At 38.3% G+C, this 22954-nt stretch overlaps 1 protein-coding gene across 1 annotated transcript; it reads left to right on the forward strand.

The window, feature by feature from the left end:
- Positions 1 to 450: 450 nt before the first annotated feature.
- Positions 451 to 20220, forward strand: LOC129245080 (homeobox protein unplugged). Its single transcript, XM_054883050.1, has 3 exons — positions 451 to 1441; positions 18873 to 19111; positions 19813 to 20220. The coding sequence occupies exons 1-3, from the start codon at positions 451 to 453 to the stop codon at positions 20206 to 20208; spliced, it is 1626 nt and encodes a 541-aa protein (XP_054739025.1). The 3' UTR covers positions 20209 to 20220.
- The last annotated feature ends 2734 nt before the right edge of the window (positions 20221 to 22954 follow it).

Here is a 22954-nt window from a genome sequence, read left to right on the forward strand (position 1 = left end):
AAGGGGCAACCAACCAAACGTCTCAGCGAGTACGTGATGTGTCTGGGTGGCGGTGGTTTGCAGTGTTTAAATGTTTGTTTGTTTGTTTGTTCGTTTTTGGGTTCTTGCCAGTGCTAGCACTGGGAACAGTAGCTAGCGGTGAGCGACAGTTAGTTTGCTGTCGACTTTTCAACGGTTCAGTGCTTCGTACTGTTTACTCGCTACTTGTAGGCGCACGCGGTTTAGAATAGACATTTGAAAGCGTTGCTTGTTGTGTAAAAGTGTTAAGTGAATAAGTGCATATGAATGCATATATGTGTACACACGTACATACACTATACTGTGTAGAAATTTTCATATGTTTCAAAATATATTTTTATTAAACAAAAAGTGAATAAAAAAAGATAGTGTGCAATACAGTGTTACACAATTTTTTTACAATAAAAGCATTTGAAATTCTTGTACTCCGTAATGGAGGGTGCCCGACCTCTGGAAACGGATACAGCTAATAAGCTAACGAAATTCTCCACTCCCTTTTCCATCGAAAGTCTGATCGCCACTCATCATCACCAGCAGCAGCAGCAGCAGCAACAACAACAACAACAACAGCAACAACACGATCACGAAAGAAGCTCGCAAATGTTGGCAAGTGTCAACAGCCGCGACCAAGACGAGCTGAGTGCACGCGCTTTGGTCGCCACATCTGCCTTAGGACTCACAAACTTCCCCTTCTACAATCCCTGGCTCCACGGCTACTTCGCACAGAATCACGATCGGCTAACGCAGTTGATATCTAGCGGCTGTTACCTTACGAATTTCGCCAAAGCTGAGCAGAATGTAGGTGCGACACCACTGCCACCACCTTTGCTCGCCGCCCAACTAGCGACGAAAAGTGCACCTTCGCTGCCACCTCATCCGCATGCAATGCCAATAAGTGCTACTAGCTCCAGTAATGCCGATCATACGCGGGCGTTACCGTCGGTGCCAACACATCCGCTAGACCCTCAAATGCCAGCGCGTTTTCTCTTCAATCCATCGGATGCGAATTATCGCGATAAGCTTTTGCTAACCAGTTTCGGTGGTCTTCGAGAGGTTAATGCCGCTGCAAGCGCGTCACAACCGACCGTTGCCAGCGATTTAAGTGCCGATCAACAACATTCATATGCGGAATGCATGGGCGATGATTATGTCCACAACTTAACGGTGCATACGCGTCTGCAAAGCCCAAACAAAAGTAGCTCGCTGCCAAGTGAAGCCAATGCTAGTGATTTGACGTTGGGCCCTTCTTCCGCCTCCAGTTGTGGGAATACGAATAGTCGCGACTCGGTGAAATCGCATACGTCCGAAGCGTTGCTGGATGTTGGCATGGATGAGGATTTCGATTGCAGTGGAGATTCCTGTAGTGACATAAGCCTTACGATGTCGCCGAAGAACTACAGCACTGATATGGATAAGAGCAGAGGTACTTACATATATAAATTTATGCTCTGCATAGTTCTACTAGTCCTTACTTACTTCCACTATTTTCTTACTTCATTTACCTTTCGACGGATGCCAGTTGACCACAACCGAAGAATGTGTAAATATAAGTTCAGCTACCCAAGCTCATTTCAATATGCAAAAAACCAATTGGTTAAAATAGGAATTAACCCTTCGTTGGACTCCTGGACATACGTACTTCTACTATGGTTAACGACCTGAGCTTCTAGGTAGCTTCCTAAAATTTAATTTTCTGTCGGGAGTTTTAGATAGCAGAACCGGCTGAGACTGCAGCTTTTTGTCAATATGCATCTGTGCTTTCCCATAATCTTACTAAGAATCACATAGTACCAGATAATGGAAAGAATATGTGAACCTTTACTTCGCCTTTATTACAACGTTTAAGGCATCTAAAGTTTTTACGGCGACTCCGAACAGCAGATGTGGTTTGTGAGATGCTTTTCCAATGCCGCAATGCATTTGGCTGGACGTCATTGGCCGCAACAGAGCGACAACTATTCGAAAAGATCTTTTCTATAGTTTGGTGCTTCATGTTTACATTAGGTTTTGAACCCGGAGCCACCGAGTATTGGTCACACTTAGCTACGGCGATCGCAATTTAATTATTTAAAAAATCGACAACTTTCAATCTGTTCTTATTGAAGCCAACAGATTTCTAAGATTTTAAACTTACATTTTTTGGGCAAATATTTTGATTGAAATTGAAAAATTGAAATTTGAATAGGTCGAGTCAAGGAGCACCAAGAGATTTGGTGGCTCCTAAAACACTCAGGCTAAAAAGCTCATTTTATTTTGAACTCTGGAAAGAGGGTAGATAGTCAAGGAGGGAAGGAGAAAAGTATCAGAGAAAGAGATAGGAAAGAAGAGAGACAGAGACAGAGACAGAGGTAGTTAGTCCTGTGAAAATTTTCCAGATTCTTTGCCAAATCTGTAAATATCCTCCAGTTTTAGAGAACGAATATTACTCGTTCTCACGACATAGTAACCTAAAACTCGTAGCCTTGTTCTAGTAAAGGCAGGCCACTCACAGAGAAAGTGCTCAGTGCTATCCGCCTCCTCGAAGCAAGAAAGGCATATTGGGTCCTCAATGATTCCAATGGAGTTCATATACTGACCTCATAGGTTGTGTGCTGTAATAATACCGGCCATTAATCGCACGTCTTTCCTTCCAAGCTTTAGTAGAAAACTTGACAGTTTTCTGTTCGGACGGAACTTTTTGATAGTTGATACTTGATTGAGACCTTCGAAATTCAATGGCATGCTCCGTTTTATCAGATTGGTTCGAGTTTTCAGAATAACTTTGTTTGTGAAATTTCCCCTCGTCCACTGAGAAGTCTTTTACATAGTAAGAAGATTACATCATTTGTTAAAGAGATCCGATCTTGATAATTTTCGGAAAAAATTCAAGTTATACTAAAAAGCAGTCCTGTGTGCTTTTAGCAGAATGACTATAAAATTGATGGCGTTATTTACAAAGATCCTTGACAAAGATCCTTGTATCGCAGACTAGGTCTTATGATTGTTTTAAAGTTGTACTCTAATTCTATATTAATTCTATCTAATCTAATTTTTTCTGGAATTAATCCTAATATACATAAATTCTTTAAAAAAAAATGAATTTTTCAGTTTCACAATGAATTTTTACGTAATTAAAAAAAATATGACATTGGCAGCAATTGAAGAAACTTCCTCTGGTGAATCTTTCCGCCTGGTGAATAATCGATTGGACTCGCGTCTGGTGAATTTGAGAGCCTTTGTGTGGACGTTATGAAGTTCGGAAGGTGGTTTTTTAGCCATTCTTGGTTCACTCGAGCTTTGTGAGGCGGTGCCGAGCCCAGTTGAAACGTCTATGGTCTGCCACCGAAATGTTCTTCTGCCCACGGCTTCAAACCAACCGCCAGAAATTTTCTTGCCAGAAAACACAATGTACGGAAAGTGACCACTTTCGGCCAAGCGAAGCAAATCTCTTCGCTTGCTACTTTGGTGCGAGACCATGCACCTTTTGGATCTTGTAAGGCTTGATTTTGAGATCGTTTTTCAGTATGCGGCGTATGCTTCGGTCAGATATTTTCAGTTCTTTCGACATTTGATTGGCACTTCGTCGGTGATTTCGCTCAAGATGCTTCTTCATTTTTTGAACCATTTCACGTGACGTTGCAGTCTTTTGATGCCCATCTCCATGGCGTTTCGCGATGCTGCCAGTATCATTGAAACGAGTATTGGTGCGATAAACAAAAACTTTATTTACTTTGAGGTGCTCAAACTCACGATCGCCGGTTGTGATTTTGCAGCCAAATGAAATCCTTTACTGATTTTCTTTTGGCGCGTTTACTCCCTGCAAAATGCTTCCGCGCGCTTGTAAACAATACTCTGGACTGTCATTTAGCCAACTAACAGACAACTGATGCCCGTGAATCACCTGCGCGAGCGGCCTGAAGTTGGTTACATTTCGAATACCGATTCTTTTAAATTATTATAAATTAAACGCCATATGCCTGTACTCGGCTAATTCACAAATTTTCAGCCGCACAGATGTGTGATGTCATAAGATTGAAATATGTTTTTGAAATCACCGTGACTTCGACATTTCAAAAGCTGAAAAAGTTCAAAAAAATTGTTTTTTGTTAAGTTTTAAATTAAATAAGCGGAAAATATCTACCTGCTTTAAAAAAATATATGCAGTGAACCAAAAATAAACTGATACCAAGTGTCCCAGTGTTGTTCCGGCTTCAATCCTCTATAAGTTGAAAACGATCCAACAAATTTTCAAACGGCAAAAGCCAATATAAAGCAATGAATTCAGCGTTTTATTATCAAAAACGGAAACAATGTAATAATAAATTTATTTGGAAGTTTTACAGTAAAAAAAACAATAACTAAATTTTGCAACTCGAACATAAAGTGGGACTGTGATGAAAATATGGAAATGAAGGAAAATTGATGAACTAATAATTTGTGCAGTACCCCTTTGCGCTAGTTGCTGCTTGTAGACGTCGTTGTTCGGAATCTACTAGAGTTTTGGTGATATCTCGTGGAATATTTGCCAATATCTTTTCAATGGGTGATTTCATGTATGTAATTTTTACCACTAATCCGCCGCTTGCGCAATTATCTTTCAAAGTGGGCCCACAAGTGCTCAACGGTATTGAGATCTGGGCTCTGAAGAAGATGTGACAATACGTTTTTAACATTGTAAATCAGCTATTCCCTTACAATCGGCGCAGTATGATTCGGGTCAATGTCGTACATGAAGGTGAACGTTGCTGATAACCGTAATTTTTCGACAGTTTTGGCACTGAGCTCCTTCAATATTTCTATATAACTCATTTTTCTCATAGTACCCACTCAAATTGCCGTTATTGCTACCCAAATCATAACATGCCCGCCACCATGTTTCCCAACCATTCGACGAATTGAGTGCTGTTTCGTCCCTCTCCAGACAAAACTGCGGCCATTCGACCCAAATATGTTGGATTTCGACTCGTCGGTTAAAATAAAGTTGCTCCAAAATTCATTTGGATTGCTAATGTATTCATTAGCATAGTTCAACCTTTTACTCACATTAATCCCTGAAAGAAGGGACCTTTTTCTAGGCGTGTACGCTCTATATTCTGTTGATCACTGTGCAGAGAATTTTCTTTCTTAGTTTTATTGATAGGTAATCTTGTGCCTGAAAGAAGCTTCTTTTCTTTCATAATTAATTAAATTATATTAATATAGCGGCATCAGGAAATATTTTTCAGATTTTCGAGAAAAAAAAACCGACAATTAATAGTTTAAAAAAATCGAAATTTTTGAAAAAAAAATCCTTCGATCAGGCGCGAGTTTTTTATGTTTTTCAAAAGCAGTATACTTTTTATTGAAATCTACCAAGCGGTTTTTAAGTTACAGTGATCACCAGTTCAAAAAACTTAGTTTTGAGAAAAACGCATTTAAAGTTTGGCTATCGACTCCGGAGCGCCCGAGCGCCCTTTGTTGAATAACTCGAAAAGTATTTGTCAGATTTATTTCAAATTTTCACACAATATTTTTAAGATATTATACTTTAAAAAAAGGGTGAAAAAATCCATCTTTTTAAAAATTTTGACTACCCCTAACCCCCTAATTTTGGAAAATCGTCCAGTACCACTTTTTCTAAGAAAATGGTTTTCATTATGCTTTTTTCAATATATTAAATGCTGTCGACTGGGGCCTTTTCAAAATTCCGATTGACACACAATTTTCCTTCCCGGATGGTATGTCAACATCACTTCTTTTTAATCACTCGATGTTTGCTTATTCATCTTCACTCTTAAAAACTTGCAACGCCAATAGCAAAATGTGAGAAATAAAACTAACTTTCGCAGTTCAGTTATGAAAAAATAACGGAAAGCACATAGTGTGCTAAAAAATTAGGGTGCCTCACTTTTTGTTTGACTTTTAAAAATTATGTTGTTGCGGTTCTTACTTAAATGAACGGAGTTACCGTTAATATTAAAACAACAATTATGCATATTGAATAGTTAAAAATTAAATATAAACGCAAATAATTTTTTTAAAATCTGTAAATAATTTCTATATTTATATAAATTTGAATTTTTTTATATTTATAATATTTATTGGTGTCTCAGTTTCCTTTTGGCTCACTTTATAAAGGGGGCATTTTAATTAAAAATGTAAGAGAAACAACAAAATTAAGAAAAACATTTCGGTCGCCCTTCGGCAGGCAATGGCAAACCTCCGAGTGTATTTCTGCCATAAAAAGCTCCTCATAAAAATATCTGCCGTTCGGAGTCGGCTTGAAACTGTAGGTCCCTCCATTTGTGGAACAACATCAAGGGGCGCGCGCTACAAATAGAAAGAGAAGCTCGGTCAAACACCTAAGAGAAGTGTACGCGCCAATTATTTATTTATGTCTTCATAAGTCTCAATGATTCACACGAAATATCCTTCTAAAATTATTTTAATGCAAATGTCAGCCTTTACAAATTTAAAAATTTTTTCAACTAAATTATTTAGAAGTAATTTTTTCACTACTTCACTTTTGCTTCACTGTACTCAGCACAAATTCTAAACGGTTCTCAAACAGCCAGTTATGAATATTTAATTCGTTGAACGACTCTGGCGATGATGATGATGATGATTGCTACAACAAAGACACATCCACACATACTCGTATGTACGCTCATATAAGTGTATATGACTTTTCACTACTTAACGATTAGTTACGCCTCCCAGAGAGCGAACTACAATAACAACGACTATCGCCACCCCACCCCCATCGCAGAAATTAAATTATTTAGTAGCGTCTTGGCAGCGAAACAGCAGATCCTGTTATGTTTGAATTCATGCACCCACCCCATACTCGTACATTGTGTGAGAGGGAGAGTGAGCAACGAAAAAAAACAACTACCAACACCACCAACATGACTTTGACTGCGTGACAGACGGCAGCATGATTTCGAATAGAAATGGCATACAATAGCGAATTCGTTCTTTACTTTTTTACGCTCACTCGATGAGGCGGCATTGCAAATGTCAAAATGTCAGTTAAATATGAAAAGTCCACTCGGCCGTGTGTCCTTCGCTGCTCGACTGAGTTTCAGCGTAGATTCAATTGTTGAAGAGTTGAAAGTTTTGATTGACGCCTAACATTGTGTCTTGAATGCTTTTATGCAAATGCGCAATCATAATTGTTTGCGGAACTGAAAATCTAATGGAAATGTATATTTTCATATTAATTAGCCATAACCATTTCTAGTCAAGCTGTTCTTGGCTTAAATGCAAATGAGCATAGTGCCATGAAATATTATAAATAGGTACACACACACACATACATACCTATGTGCATATGTAAGAAGTGTGCAACAAATCGTTCCGAAATGGTGCTTGAAAAGCTAATTGAGTTGAAAGCCGGAACTCGTTTAGAAGTAGAATTTCTACAGGCAAGTGGCAGCCGTAAAAGAGTTGCGCAATCGCAAAGAAAACGATTGGAAAATCAGTTGTAGGAAATCACTTGGATTGCTACAAAAGAAAAATTAAATAATAAAGTGAGGGTTGCAATAATAAGAGTTGCCTATATTTTTTTACAAAATTAAATAATTTTTTTTTTTATAAAAAAATAACTACCGCATTAATCTAATGCTGGTATCAAGGCGAATCTATTAAAAGTGGTGTTGGTAAATCAGCTGATTTGTGTTTTTTTTTCTTTCGGTGAGTCCATGTGGCTGTCAGCACAGAATAAAACAAGGCGAATTAATTTCTTGTTGTCGAATTTTCCAATACTTCACCGTGGCAATCAAACGTAATATACAAAATATTGTTGTTGGTCTAGTGCCACCGCCTTTACTGATTGCGCCTTGGCTGGTATTCAGCATTTTTTATCATTTATTTATATTTTTCTAACTTGCGACAATTCGGATATTCAACAACTGCAGTCACAAAAAGGTTACCAAATTTTTTGGCCCCAGTGATGAGGCCCATTTTTGGTTTAAGGACTGCGTCGATAAGCAAAATTGCCATTTTTGGACTGAAGAGGAACTCGCAGCCATTCAAGAACAGCCATTACATCCATTGAAAGCAACCGTTTGGTGCGGAATAATCATCGGCCCATATTTCTTCAAAGATAGGCGAAGGCTATCGCGCCATGATACACCACTTTTTGATGCCGGAAATTGGAGCACGTGATCTTCAAACCATTTGGTCCCAATAAGACGACGCTACTTGCAAAAACACAAAATAGATTAACGAAACCAACGCAAGACTGAGTCTTATCGAGGAGCGGAGTGAACAAGGAAACAAAAAAACTTGCGATACAGCCCGTGAAATAATGGATTTACTGCGTCGTCGTTTCGGTGAGCAATTTATCTCTCTTCTCCAATCAGTGGATTTGGCACCAACATCGTGTGATATTACACCTTTGGACACTATTTGTGGGGATATATAAAGTCTAAATGCTTTGTGGATAAACCAGCTTCGATTGAGGTATTGGAAGCCAATATTAATCAAGTTATTCACGAGATACCGACCGACTGACCGAAGTGCTCCAGTGAGTCATTCAAAATTGGTGTTTACGGCACAGTTGCGGCCAACATTTGAAAGAGATTTTCTTTAAAAAATAAATGTCACGAATGGTGCTACACGAAAATAATAAAGATTGCCCAAACAATTTGAATTTACTTTGTTTTATTTCAATTTAAAATTCATTACCTCTACATTGATCACCCTTTATATATATAAAATAATTTTGAGTGATGGAAATCTTTATTTTAATCTTTACGAATACAAATATTAGATTTCGCCATCCCAGATCCGTGACGTCGGCATAGAAAATAATAAAACGAAAAGAAGAGGAAGCATAAGCGAAAGCAGTTGGAAGTCAAAAGTGGCAGATTACTTCGTGATGGGAAACAAAAAACAAAACTGCATTTGCAAGCTTTATTGCCATTCGCGCTTTCACAATTCAACACGCGGTACTTCATTTTTATTCATTTATTTATTTCTATTACTTTGTTTAATTCAAAAATCCCAATATTCACTGATTAGTTTACGTCACTCGAATGTCAAATTCGCTAAGAACAAAGTGTAACGGTTTACGGATGGCGCCACCTTCCATGTGAGTAACGCCAGCACTACTCGTTTTAAAGTAACTTAATATTTGCGCGAGATTTCCCTTGCAAAATTGTGCAAATGGATGGATGGCGAGCAAAGCAAGCCTCGTTCTCATGACAGTCGGTTCTATGTAACCGGAACGGCCCGGCTTTATATCCGTCCAAGGACTGTCACTTCAGCAGCACTCCCCGTATATGTATGGTGGGGAATGCTTATGTTGCTACAACAACAACTGTATATATTAGGCCGGGTCGATTTGTGGAGAGGCAAAAAAATCGCCCATTGCTCTGTGAAAATCATATTCTAGGGATCAAAATAAGAAACTTTGCCGAAGGAACCATACCTCTAAAACGAATTCTGATGCCCCCCAATTTGGGTCGAACTTTTTAGTTTCTTTTTTATAACTCACTTAAATTAATTTTTTCATTTACATATGTTCTGACTAAATAAATTTCTTAAGAGAAAAAATAGATATTATTATAAATAAATAAGAATAAAGAAAAAACATAGCCATTTAGCTGATTTTTTCATGTAAAGGCCAAAAATGGTGATATTTTGGAATTGGGGGACATCAGAATTCGTTTTAGAGGTATGGTTCCTTCGGCAAAGTTTTTTATTTTGATCCCTAGAATACGATTTTCACAGAGCAATGAGCGATTTTTTAATCGACCCGCCCTAGTATATATAGTACATTAAATATTCAGTTAACCCTTTACCGCATATGAGCCCATTTATGGTACTGCCGTTTTTATTCACTTTTATTTCCAAATAAAGTATAATAAAATAATTCAAATTATTTAAATCGAGCAAATATAGATTTAAAGGATTTTCCAATAACAGGAGTTATTTTGAACAGCCCGCTATTTCGGTAGATGTCACTTTTGAAGCTGTAATATTTGGATATTTGACAAGTAGAAACTACGCCATTAATAAAAATGAAACGATACACGCTTAAACAACAACAAACAGCATTGAAATCAAATTCTCTATAAATTGGTGAAAATTTGGCAGAGACGGTTCGTAAAACTCGAACATTTTTTGGTCATAGTGAAGCACCTTGTCGGACCGCAATACAGAAATTGGTGGAAAAATTCGAGCTGTTGGGACAAGTTAGTGATGTGAAGCATAAAACCCGTGCACGTCGCTCAAGAACAGCCGAAAATATTGCTGTTGTAGCCGAAAGTGTTGAAGAAAACCCAGGTTTGTCCATTCCTCGTCGTTCTGTGGAATTAGGCATTCGACAAACGTCATTATACTGTATTTTGCATAAAGATTGGGGTCTTAAGGCTTATAAAGTCCAGTTAACACAAGAACTCAAGCCGGCCGATCATCCACAACGTCGTGTCTATGCTGATTGGGTCGTTGAAATGCATGAAAATGATCGGGAATTCCATCGAAAAATCATCTTGACTGATGAGGCCCATTTCCACTTCGGTAGCTTCGTCAACAAGCAAAATTGTCGGATCTGGGGCTCAGAAAATCCAAGAGTTATTGTTGAAAAGCCTCTCTATCCTCAACGTGGGAACTGTTTGGTGCGGTTTATGGTCCGCCGAAGTTATTGGACCTTACTTTTTCGAAAATGAAACTGGAGCTACAGTTACGATGCATGGATTGCGCTATCGAGAGATGATAAACGATTTTTTACGGCCGGAATTGGATGGTATTGATCTGGACAACGTTTATTTGCAACAAGACGGCTCTACGTGCCACACAAGCAACGAAACCATTGATATTTTACTGGAATAACACCCCTTATTGGAAAACCCTTTATAATAGTGAAATAATTTCCATTATTTAGCATTTAATTTTTTTGTAATTTTTGAAGCATAAATAATTTTTAAAAATTAAATTTTTATAAAGGGTGGTTAAGTTTCAAGGGCCGGTGTTGATTTTGAATAAAATACAATTTTTTACGAAATTATTGTCATTGCTCTTTATTATGATAATACTGGTATGGCTCAATTACGTTTAGAACAAAATATAGGCCGAAAGGCCGCAGCGGCCTCGGCGGCACACCTCCATCCGATGGTCCAAATTTTCGATGGCGCTGAGGCATAATTGAGGTTCTATGCCGCTAATGTGCCGAATTATCTCATCCTTTAGCTCTTGAATTGTTGCTGGCTTATCGACGTACACCTTTTCTTTCAAATAACCCCAAAGAAAGAAATCCAAGGGTGTCGTTAACGTTTAGGTGTGGTTCACATTCAACATCGGCCCTTGAAATTTAACCACCCTTTACTTAAAAATAATATAATATTTTTTAAATTTTTTTTTTAATTAATTTAATAATTTTTTATATATTAATTTAATATTTTTAATTTAATTTGTGTTTATCCTTAAGTTCCATCTTTGCCACTGCCATACTCCCACTCATAAACCTTCTTACATCGACTTTTATGCCTCTGCAGCTCACTTTGGCGCTTTTGAGTTTGTGGTCTTAACTGTTCCTGCTCCATAAATCAATGGGGTGCACAGTTGTTTGCAGATATGTGAATTCAGCTCAAGCGTGCAAGTGTTAAGGCATATTATAATCTCATGCATGGATCGTTTCACTGGCTCAACCCTGGATCGCTGCAAACAAGCCATTCCAACTGAACTTCTTGCGTTTATGACTTCATTTGCGAAGACTTTTAACATTCAATTTGCCTAACTAATGCGCGAACAGAATTTGAAACAAGAATTTGTTGATAATTTCGAAGAATAAAATTTTTCGCACTTTGTTTGCTTGAATTTCACGCTTAAGTGAGATTGATTTTCGCGCAACTTGTTGATGAATGCGAAGGGAGAGGTTGGTGGTGGTGGTGAGTTAGTCGGCAAGTGGGTGTCATATTTCAAACAACCGCAACGAATTCAACCGAAATTCATGCGGCGACCGCCACTAATGCCAAAGCTACTGTCATTTCGCGTTGGCGTCGGCGTTGGCGTTGATGTTGATGTTGTCTTTATTGCTGTCATAACGTTTGCCACAAGCTTTGACACACCCCATTAACCTCTTGCATTCAAGATGTTGCTTTTGTCGCTATCTCCACCGTAGCTTATTTGTTGTTGCCGTTGTCCATAATTTTATTTGACAGGATATTATGGGCGGTGCAATCGTCCGGTTGTTGTTTGCGTTCTCGCCAAGCTTCAATTGCATTTCTGTGTAGTGACAGTAATTCATTTTTTATGACAGCACAGATTACTTAACTGCGCTTAATTTAATTCATATAAATATTTCGATATGTTTTGCGTTGGGGAAATGCGTACGCAAAGGACAAAATAAGACGAGAGTCGGGGGGACACAGATTTTATTTCCGCTCTGAAAATTTGAATATTTGCTAAGGCGTTCAATCTGCATTAAAACATACATACACACAAATGTGTGGCTCTAAACAATTTTGAATAACTTAAAAGTAAAAAAAGATAGCACTCATAATTGACGAGGGGAGGATATGAGCTCTTGATTGAGGGAGTAGTGACGTAGTTTTTATTTTCAGCTCATTTTACTAATGAGAAATAGTAATTTTTTACATGACTGCTGAAGGGCTTAAGAGTTTATTATTATATCTACGAAAGAAGATTTTTTTCGGTTCTATCCTTCGTATCAATCTTAAAAAACTAATTTACATTCTGTAAAAAAACTATCGTGAATTGTTCACTTAAAAAGCGCGCGTTATACATTTCCTCAATTTTTTTTTTGCTGGAGTGTTGGTACAACTGTCCTCTATTGTGCCGCAGAGTTTGAGCGTGATCTGTCAATTAGCTTGGTTTTGGCATTTAATTACCTGTATATCAGTCAAATGTAGGTGTACTCTGCGATTTTCACTATGGATACAAATATCGAACAAAGAATTTGTCTTAAATTTTGTGTTTTGAATGGGATTTCGTGCGCCGAATCGTTGAAAATATTGCAGAAAACTTATGCCGAGTGTGCTTTATCAAAAACACGGGTCTACGAGTGGTATAAGGCTTTTGCAGAGAGCCGAGAAGTCGTGGAAGATTTGGCCTGATTTGGTCGTCCATCAACGTGTTCAATGGATGAAAACGTCGACAAAGTCAAGGAAATGGTGCTGGAAAACCATTAAACCATCATTTATGTTTGAAGGAGGTAGTTCGTGATGAGACGTGGGTGTATGAGTTTGACATGCAAACCAGTCAACAGGCGCCTGAACGACTGAATGGCGCTATCCTCATGAGCCGAAACCCAAAAACCATGTCAGAAGTGAAAGTCATGCTACTCGTTTTTTTTTAATTTCTTTGGTGTTGTGCACTCGGAATTAGTTCCAAATGGTTCTACGGTAAATAAAGAATATTATTTGGAAGTTATGCGACATTTCAGAGAGAAAGTGCGCAGGAAACGGCTCAATTTGTGGAAAGAAAACTCATGGATCTTGCACTGTCTCACAAGGCTTATATTGTGAATACTTTTTGACCAAAAACTAGACAAATATCATCGAACAACCACCGTATTCACCAGATTTAGCCCCCTGTGGCTTTTTCCTTTTCCCAAAACTTAAATTGCCACTCCGCGGACGCCGCTTTGAGTCGAGTTGAGTCGATAGAAGTCATCAAGGAGAATTCGGTGAAGTAGCTGAAGAAGATTTCTTCAAACGCGTTTAAAAGGTGCTTTGATGACTGGACTAATCGTTGGCATTTGGCGTTGGTGTATTGCTTCCAATGGAGCCTATTTTGAAGGCGACAAAATATTTTTTGATGATTAAACAATTATTTTGCGTTTTATTGAACAATTCCTGGTACTTTTTCGACACAATGTACCTTAATATTTTGTGCTTCCAGCCAACGCATCCAGCCTGGCGTTATCTAGACTCTCCAAGTTCTGCTCTATTCCACACCTGTTTTGAAGTAATGAATATTTGACGTAATGGATATTCCATTTCCTTCCTAAGCAGCTGGAGCTGTTCTGCTTACACTTTGACTTTTTCTCATTTCTACAGCTTCTATTGCATCATTGCGCAGATTTCAATAACCCATGGCTGACCAAAGTGAATACAGCTCTTTGTTTTTTTTGTGCAAATACTACCGCTGCTATTATATAATAAGACCTAATTTGCTGAATATCATTATCTTAAGATAGATTGCAAATAAAATACTTACAAAAACAAAAAAAAAAAATTTTATTTTTAACCTAATTACAAGAATTTAGTGTTCTATTATTATTAAATATTTTTTTTTTATTTTTAATGTTTTTTTTTTTTAATTTTTATTGTTTTGTTGGTTGGTTGGTTGGTTTAAGGGTGACCCCGCATCGGAGTGCCACATAGACCGCAAGTTGGGTCCGTTGTGTTGCCCTGGAGCTCATTATGTTACATGATTTCCCCACCTAACCGAGATTTTTATTGTGGATTTTGGTCAAAGATATTAATTCGTTTCGAGAATTTGATGAGAGATTCGATTTTCAGGTTCGAGAGTACTGAAAGATTGTCAATTGTTGGAGAGCCAAGAAGAGCGAGGCGACTTCTGGCTAGACCGGGACAACTGCACAGCAAATGTCTGCTCGATACTTCCTCATCTTCGTCCTCACAGTATCTGCACAGGTCGTTTTGAGGAAACCCGAGCCGACGTGCGTGAGTGCCCAACAGGCAGTGGCCAGTGATAAGAGATATTATATGCCTTAGTTCGTGTTTCGAAAGACTTATAAGGGTTTTTGTCTGTTTCAGATTGTAGGATGGCCAGATTTGTCTGGTCGTAACGCAAGTAGTTTCCACTCGCCACCTCCGATCAGCAATGCTGTGAAATTCTCGATCAATGAGTAATTTACATGTTGAGAGCGGAATGTGGATTGTGGGTAAGTTACTAACATTTGATTGCGCAGCTCCAGCTCTTGCGAGCTCATCAGCTTTGCAGTTACCTTCGAATCCACTGTGACCCGGTATCCAGATAACTTGGACAGAATTCTGAACACTTATCTCGTTAAGAGATAAGAGACAGGATCGAACCACATCTGAGTGGGTATAAGAGGAGCTGAGTGCTCGAACGGCCGCTTGACTGTCGGTGAAAAAGCGGATATCCTCTAGTGATATTCTATTTTCTAAGAGAGTTTTCGCAGCATACCAGATAGCGCATACTTCCGCTTGGAATACGCTACAGTAGTCGGGTAATCTAAATGATAGATTGATGTGAGGGGATTTGGAATCTTGTTTTGAACCATCTGTATATATAATCAGTGGGCCATCGATTTCGGTTAGATTTGTCTTCCATTCTTCCCTAGTTGGGAGTGAACAGGAGAATAGCAAGGGTGGTGATGGAAGACTTACATGATAGTCTATGTCGGAAGAGATAACAGTGTTCCTGTTCAGTATGGCCGGATGGCCAAGATACTTATTCCATTTCGATATAGCATTCATGCGTGTCGCTGCTTTCGCTGCAATCGCTTTGCCAGCCAGATCGATAGGGAACAAGTGAAGCAACGTATTTAAAGCCTTAGTAGGTGTTGTACTTAAGCATCCTGTTATCAGGAGGCAGGCTGTTCTTTGAACTCGATCAATTGTGGCTACTCTGCACCGTTTTTCGAGTGCTGTCCACCATACAACCACACCGTAGAAGAGTATCGGTTTGATGATCGAGGTATATATCCAATAAATGATCCGAGGTGAAAAACCCCAGGTTTTGCCTATAGCTTTCTTACAAGTATAGAGAGCTATGAAAGCTTTTTTACATCTGTTTTCGATGTTCAATTTCCAACTCAACTTCCTATCTAGAATAACTCCTAGATATTTAGCTGAGTCAGATAGGAGTAATGATTCCCCTTTTAAAGTTATTGTTTGCAGTGGAGGAGATTGTTGTTTCCTATTGAAGAGAACAAGATCTGTCTTTGCTGGATTCGCATTTAGTCCGCATTCGGTGCACCATTTTGACAGAATATTGATTGAGCGTTGCATGAGCTCAGTGAGGGTATTCAGGTGTTTGCCTGACACGCAGAGAGCAATATCATCTGCATAGGCTACAACCTTGCAGCCTGCTTTTTCGAGATTTCGAAGCAAACTGTTTACAGCGAGATTCCAGAGAAGGGGTGAAAGTACTCCGCCTTGAGGGGTGCCTTTGACGGCGTACATTCTCATGCGGCTTAGCCCAAGCTCTGAAGTGATTATTCTATTTTGGAGCATTTGTTCGATCATCTTTCGGATGGAGTAATTAATACCCAATTTGGCAATTTCAGATAAAATAGCGTTGGGTTCAATATTATTAAAAGCACCTTCTATGTCCATAAATGCGACAAGAGAGTACTCCTTATTGTGAAGGGAAGTTTCCACTGTTTGCACCAGTGAATGAAGTGCCGTTTCAGTCGATTTCCTTTTAGTGTAGGCATGTTGTGCCTCAGAGATCAACTTAGTATCAAGTTGGGTTTTGTTATGTTATTTCTTTATTTGTTTATTTTATTTTTATTATTTTTTTCAATTTATTTTTTATTTTTTTATTTTTTATCATTCATTATCAAATACTCACATTATCACCATCATTAATTACACAAGTGTTCATTAAGCTACTCATTTTTGTTCTAGCCATGGGAAAGAACTGATAGTTTCCCCTTGTCGGTGTGATGCTCTATCTCTCTTTCACCCATAGCAAAAGGCAAGGTAACTAATCATTTTTATAATGTAATTACTGCTGACGACTAAACTGCTCATTGTCGTCAACGCAAACTTCTCAGCACTAATAATCAAACTTCTCATTTTTGTTATCATAAAGTCCTCAGCAAAGCCAAACTTGCATTTTTGTTATCATAAAATAATCAGCACTGGTAGCCAAACTACACATTTTGGTTATCATAACATGTTTTATTTAGAAATATTTAGATATATTATAAAAATAATATTTTTTTTGTATTCATTAGAAAGTATTTACATATTATTTCGGTGTTCCATCCACAGAGATTCGAATCTATCCATTTTCAATTGGATCTACTCATTCGGCTACGGCGACCATGTAACAAACGCAATAAAATTTCACACTAGTACCTTTTTCAGAGCAGCCACATTATAAGCGTACAAATGAGTTGCCTTGCCATTCAGAATATAGTAGATATATTTTTCCCTTATATGACATTCCTATTAGTAAAAGAGAAATAGTATATCACACCGACAAGGGGAAAGGAATATCAAATAAAATATGTATCTCATATTCTTTCCCGCATGCATTAGAGACTAAGAAAATACTAGTAAATGTGTTGGTATTTTTGTCAAAAGTACTCGGCATTGTCTTGTAGGGATATTTTCTAATTTATATAACAGGTACTTGAGCCTTAAGCGGTTCTGGTGTTATATCCTGACTTGCGAAAATAGAAAATCTACCGGAAATTGCATGTTTGGTCTTCAAGAACCAAAGCTTGTCGAATATCCTTTCCCACAAATTGGTAAATTTCCTCGTTTCCACGAGCCTCGCTATGTTCTGGGATCTGAAAAAGAGTAAATTTCAATATAGTTTAGTAGTTTTTGTTTTTCGTAAAGCATTTCAGTAAATCGTCGGCCGCCGTAGTCGAATGGGTTGGTGCGTGACTACCATTCGGAATTCACAGAGCGAACGTCGGTTCGAATCTCGGTCAAACACAAAAATTAAGAAAAACATTTTTCTCATAGCAGTCGCCCCTCGGCAGGCAATGGCAAACCTCTGAGTGTATTTCTGCTATGAAAAAGCTCCTCATAAAAAAATATCTGCCGTTCGGAGTCGGCTTAAAACTGTAGGTCCCACCATTTGTGGAACAACATCAAGACGCACACCCCAAATAGGAGGAGGAGCTCGGCCAAACACCCAAAAAGGGTGCACGCGCCAATTATATGTATATAGATATATATTTCAGTAAATCATCTAACAACAGGTTACGAAAAGAACTGTTAAAAAACTTGGTTCCACTATTTCAGATAAGAAAAAATGAGCTCATATTATGGAACTAAAGGGTTTTCCAATAAGAGGTGATTTTCCCGTAAAAGATCAATGGTTTCGTTGCTTGTGTGGCACGTAGCGTCGTCTTGTTGAAAATAAACGTTGTCCAGATCAATATCATCCAATTTCGGCCATAAAAAATCGTTTATCATCTCTCTATAGCGCAATCCATTCACCGTAACTGTTGCTCCAGCTTCATTTTCGAAAAAGTAAGGTCCAATGACTCCGCCGGACCATAAACCACACCAAACAGTCACACGTTGAGGACAGAAAGGCTTTTCAAGAATAATTCAACAAACTCAAAAATGTTCGAGTTTTACGAACCGTCTCTGCCAAATTTTCACCATTTTTATAGTGAATTTTAGTAATTTCAATGCGGTTTGTTGTTGTTTAAGCGTGTATCGTTCCATTTTTATTAATGGCGTAGTTTTTACTTGTCAAATATCCAAAAATTACAGCTTCAAAAGTGACATCTACCGAAATAGCGGGCTATTCAAAATAAAATCTGTGCCTGAGATAAGCATTATTTTCATCATTGAGGAATGTTGCTGACAAAAGTGTGAAGTCTCGCGAAGACATGCATTATAAATTATATAAAATAATGATTCGATTCCAAATACACATATACCACTGGTAACACCATGAACCGTATAGGTCTAAGTGAAATATTTTTACAGATCAGCCAACATTACCTATCCTTCAAAATATCTAGGACGTTTTACTCGAACGTTTATTGTCCATTTTTTAGTTTATTGGCCATTTTTTACTATTATGATATATTAGACCAAACGATGGATTCATCTACATACTTATGGTTTAGTCAGCATTGGGACCATTGATTCTTTATATTTCCATGTTTGTTGACTCGCCATCAATTTTTCCAAGCAGAGATTTTTCTTAACTTGATAAAATCTATAAAATTCTAGGCTACACACACTCTGATAGTGAAGACTGTTCCGATGATGAAGCGACGGGTGGTCATAGCGATTTGAATAAGGATTCCGGTAGTAATTGTGGCGGTGGAAATTCCAAATCGCGTCGAAGGCGAACCGCTTTCACCTCCGAGCAACTGCTGGAACTGGAAAGAGAATTCCATGCGAAGAAATATTTAAGCCTGACCGAGAGAAGTCAAATAGCGACAAGCCTTAAACTCAGTGAAGTACAGGTGAGCAGAAATTATTTTAAGGTTTAAATTTCACAAGAAGTTGAAAGAAGAAAATGAAAAATAAAATAAAATAAAAAAATATATAAAATTAAAAAAAACAAATAACATGAATTTAAAGGCACTATAATTCGAATTTAGTTTCTGTCAAAAAAAAATTTATATTGTATGTGTACATAGTATATATAAAACAAAACATCAATTTAATTTAAATTAAAAAAAATTAATACATATGCCAATTTAGTGTTCCTAGTAAAGTATGAGTAGCGTAAAATTATATTTTTAACTGCATATACAGTCCGATCATTCGATTTGAGTCAATAATATTTATTTAAAAAAAAATGTCAGGTATGCAGTTTTACAACCCATTGAATTTTAGTATAATAAAGTGAAAGTCTCAAGTGGCTGGAAAATCGCGTTGATTTTTTGATTTCTCTACGTAATTTTTTTAATATGGAAGAGAACACCCAACGCCGTCCGCAATAAAACTGCTCACTCGAATTTTTTTTTCGCCCTTTAAAGTTTTAAATAACTAGTATTATTACAAGAATTTAACCCTTGAACAATTTCTCTGCGTTAGTTTTGCATCTGAACAAAGCTAAAACACTCTTGGCCACCACTTATGTAATACATACATATCTACACGCATATTTACATTAAAAAACAAGTATTAATATAAAATCGTTTACATCTGTTTTTTGCAGGTGAAAATCTGGTTTCAAAATCGTCGTGCCAAATGGAAGCGCGTGAAAGCTGGCCTCACATCGCATGGCCTCGGCCGTGGTACTGGCGGCGGCACCAAAATTGTCGTACCCATACCAGTGCATGTGAATCGTTTTGCGGTGCGATCGCAACACCAACAATTGGAGAAAATGTGCCTGAGTGGTCCAAAACCTGATCTGCGCAAGAAAATGCCCACCGAACTAAGTGGCTTCGAGAAATTCAATGGCGCCAATGGCGTGGTGGCGAGCTTGAGCAATGGCAGCGCCGCTGGTATTCTGAGCGCTACGGCGACGCCGGCAGCATTAATGGCGGCAGCGAATATGGCGGCGGCGAATACAGTGACGGGTACTTTGGCTTTAGCGCGTAGTATTTATTGAAGTGGTTTCAGTTACTCGACGGTAGTTAGATGATAATTTTATGTTATTTTGAGATTTTAAACTAAATAATTAAATAGTTCTAATTTATTTGGATGTTTTTTTAGTTTTATTTAATTGTGTTTTCTGCAGTTTTATTTAAGTATGAAATCATAAAATATTGAGACAAAATGTAAATGTAAATTGAAATAATTTAAATAAGAAGAATTAAAAAAATTAAAAAAAAATAATAATATTATCTGCTTAATATGAATTTCGTAAACACCAGTGTTCGGCGCTTTTCAGTTTTCGAGGTTTATCTATGAAGATCACTTTAGTACTGCAAAATGCTGAGTAACTACAGAGTAGTTCGACCATTTGCTCTGCCTATTGTCAGTTTATGGTAAGTTACAGTTACCACAGAAAAGTTGTAATTTAGTTTTAGTCTTTTCGTGTTCGAGCCGAACGCAGAAACACCCTGTTTTATAGATTTTTCTGTCAACTATGAGTTGTTGTGAGAGTGCAGAGACATTCAAATTCATATGCCTGCTCTTTCTAACGGTCAATTCGTTTTAAAAGCTACTTCTTTGATGAAAATACCGATCGGTGATGTGTCAGACAGAATACATAACTAACTTCCATTAAACATCTTAAAACACTTATCACTGTTATCGAAACAGCAACAAAGCCGCGTGAGCCGACGGACTGAGCTATTCAAACATGGCGACGAGGAGCTGGTAAGGTAAATGCATCAGCGCCTGTGCAAAATGTGGTCGGATGAAAGCATACTTGCCGATGTGCCAATTACCGCGGGATTATATATGTATATATATAATTGGCGCGTACAGTCTTTTTTTGGGTATTTGGCCGCGCTCCTCCTCCTATTTGTGGCGTGCGTGATGTTCTTCCACAAATGGAGGGACCTACAGTTTCAAGCCGACTCCGGCAGATATTTTTTATGAGGAGCTTTTTCATGGCAGAAATACACTCGGAGGTTTGGCATTGCCTGCCGAGGGGCGACCGCTATTAGAAAAATGTTTTTCTTAATTTTGGTGTTTCACCGAGATTCGAACCAACGTTCTCTCTGTGAATTCCGAATGGTAATCACGCACCAACCCATTCGGCTACGGCGGCCGACTACGTGGGATTAGTCTTTTAAATGTCGCCTGTAATGTCCGAACGAGCGTATTGCGTGAAAGGCTGAAGCCCACCATCAACCAACTGCTTGGACCTTATCAATGTGGCTTGAAAAAAACCCTTGAAAGGAGAATCACACATAACACAGACCATTTTTTTTGTCGATTTTAAAACTGCATTTGACAGGACGAAAAAAAGTTGCCTATATGCTGCGATGCTTGAATTTGGTGTACCCACAAAACTAATACGGTTTTGCAAGATGCCGTTGCTCAACACTAGCACCGCCGTCAGAATTGGGAAGGACCTCTCCGAGCCGTTAGATACCAGACGGGTTTCAGACAGGGTGAATCTCTGTAGTGTGAGTTCTTGAAACTGATGCTGGAAACGATTGCACGAACCGCAGAACTTAATCGCACCCTTAAGAGCGTACAATTGTTGGCTTATGCCGATGATTTTGACAACATCATCCTTAAGAACCGCGCTGTAAGTTCTGCCTTCTCCAAACTGGATAAAGAGGCAAAGCGAATGGGTCTGGCGGTGAACGAGGACAAAACGAAGTACCTCCTGTCTTCAAACGAACAGTCGGCGCACTCGCGTATCGGCACACACGTCACTGTTGATAGTTATAATTTTCAGGTTGTAAAAGACTTCGTATATTTAGGAACCAGCATTAACACCTATATAAATGTCAGCCTGGAAATCTAACGGTGCATCCCCCTTGCCAACACGTGCTACTTTGGACTAAGTAGGCAACTGAGTAGTAAAGTCCTCTCTCGACGAACAAAATTAACACTCTACAAGACTCTCATCATGCCCGTTCTAACGTATGGCGCAGAAGCCTGCACGATGACAACATCCGATGAAGCGACGCTTGGAGTGTTCGAGAGAAAGATTCTGCGTAAGATTTTTGGACCTTTGCACGTTGGCAAAAGCGAATATCGCAGACGATGGAACGATGAGCTGTATGAGCTTTACGACGACATAGACATAGCGCAGCGAATAAAGATCCAGCGGCTACGTTGGTTGGGTCATGTCGTCCGAATGGATACAAACGCTCTGGCTCTGAACGTATTCGATGCGGTACCAGCTGGTGGTAGCAGAAGAAGAGGAAGGCCTCCTCTGCCTTGTAAAGATCAGTTTGGCTTCACTTGGTGTGTCCAAATGACGCCGGGTAGTAAGAGAAAGACCAGTCTTTCGCGATTTGTTAAACTCGGCTAAAATCGGCCAATTAAGAAGAAGAAATATCGATATGGTTACGACCACCTTAACCTTAATACTTTGAATATATGAACTGTGCAAATTATTGTTCAATGAATCCTTAAATGCAAGGAATGTAAATTTTAGGTTTTCTCTCAATATTTGGGGTAAATATTCCATACAACAGTCCTACATTTTCATCCCGGTTTGTACATCAAGCTCTTCCATCTGAAAGCCACTTTTTCTTCCTACTTATTTTATTTCATTCAAAAAAATCAGGCAATCAGCATTAAGACTAGATTATGGTTAGAAATTAAAGCGAACTCTAATATTTTTCTTTAAGGCAGAAGTTTAGAAGACATTTAGAAAAGTTGTCTGAGCCTTCTCTTTAAAAAAATATATGGGTGCTCTATATCGAAAATAAGAGTAGTTTTGA

Source organism: Anastrepha obliqua, chromosome 4 (genome assembly GCF_027943255.1).
Source record: "Anastrepha obliqua isolate idAnaObli1 chromosome 4, idAnaObli1_1.0, whole genome shotgun sequence".
NCBI lineage: Eukaryota > Metazoa > Arthropoda > Insecta > Diptera > Tephritidae > Anastrepha > Anastrepha obliqua.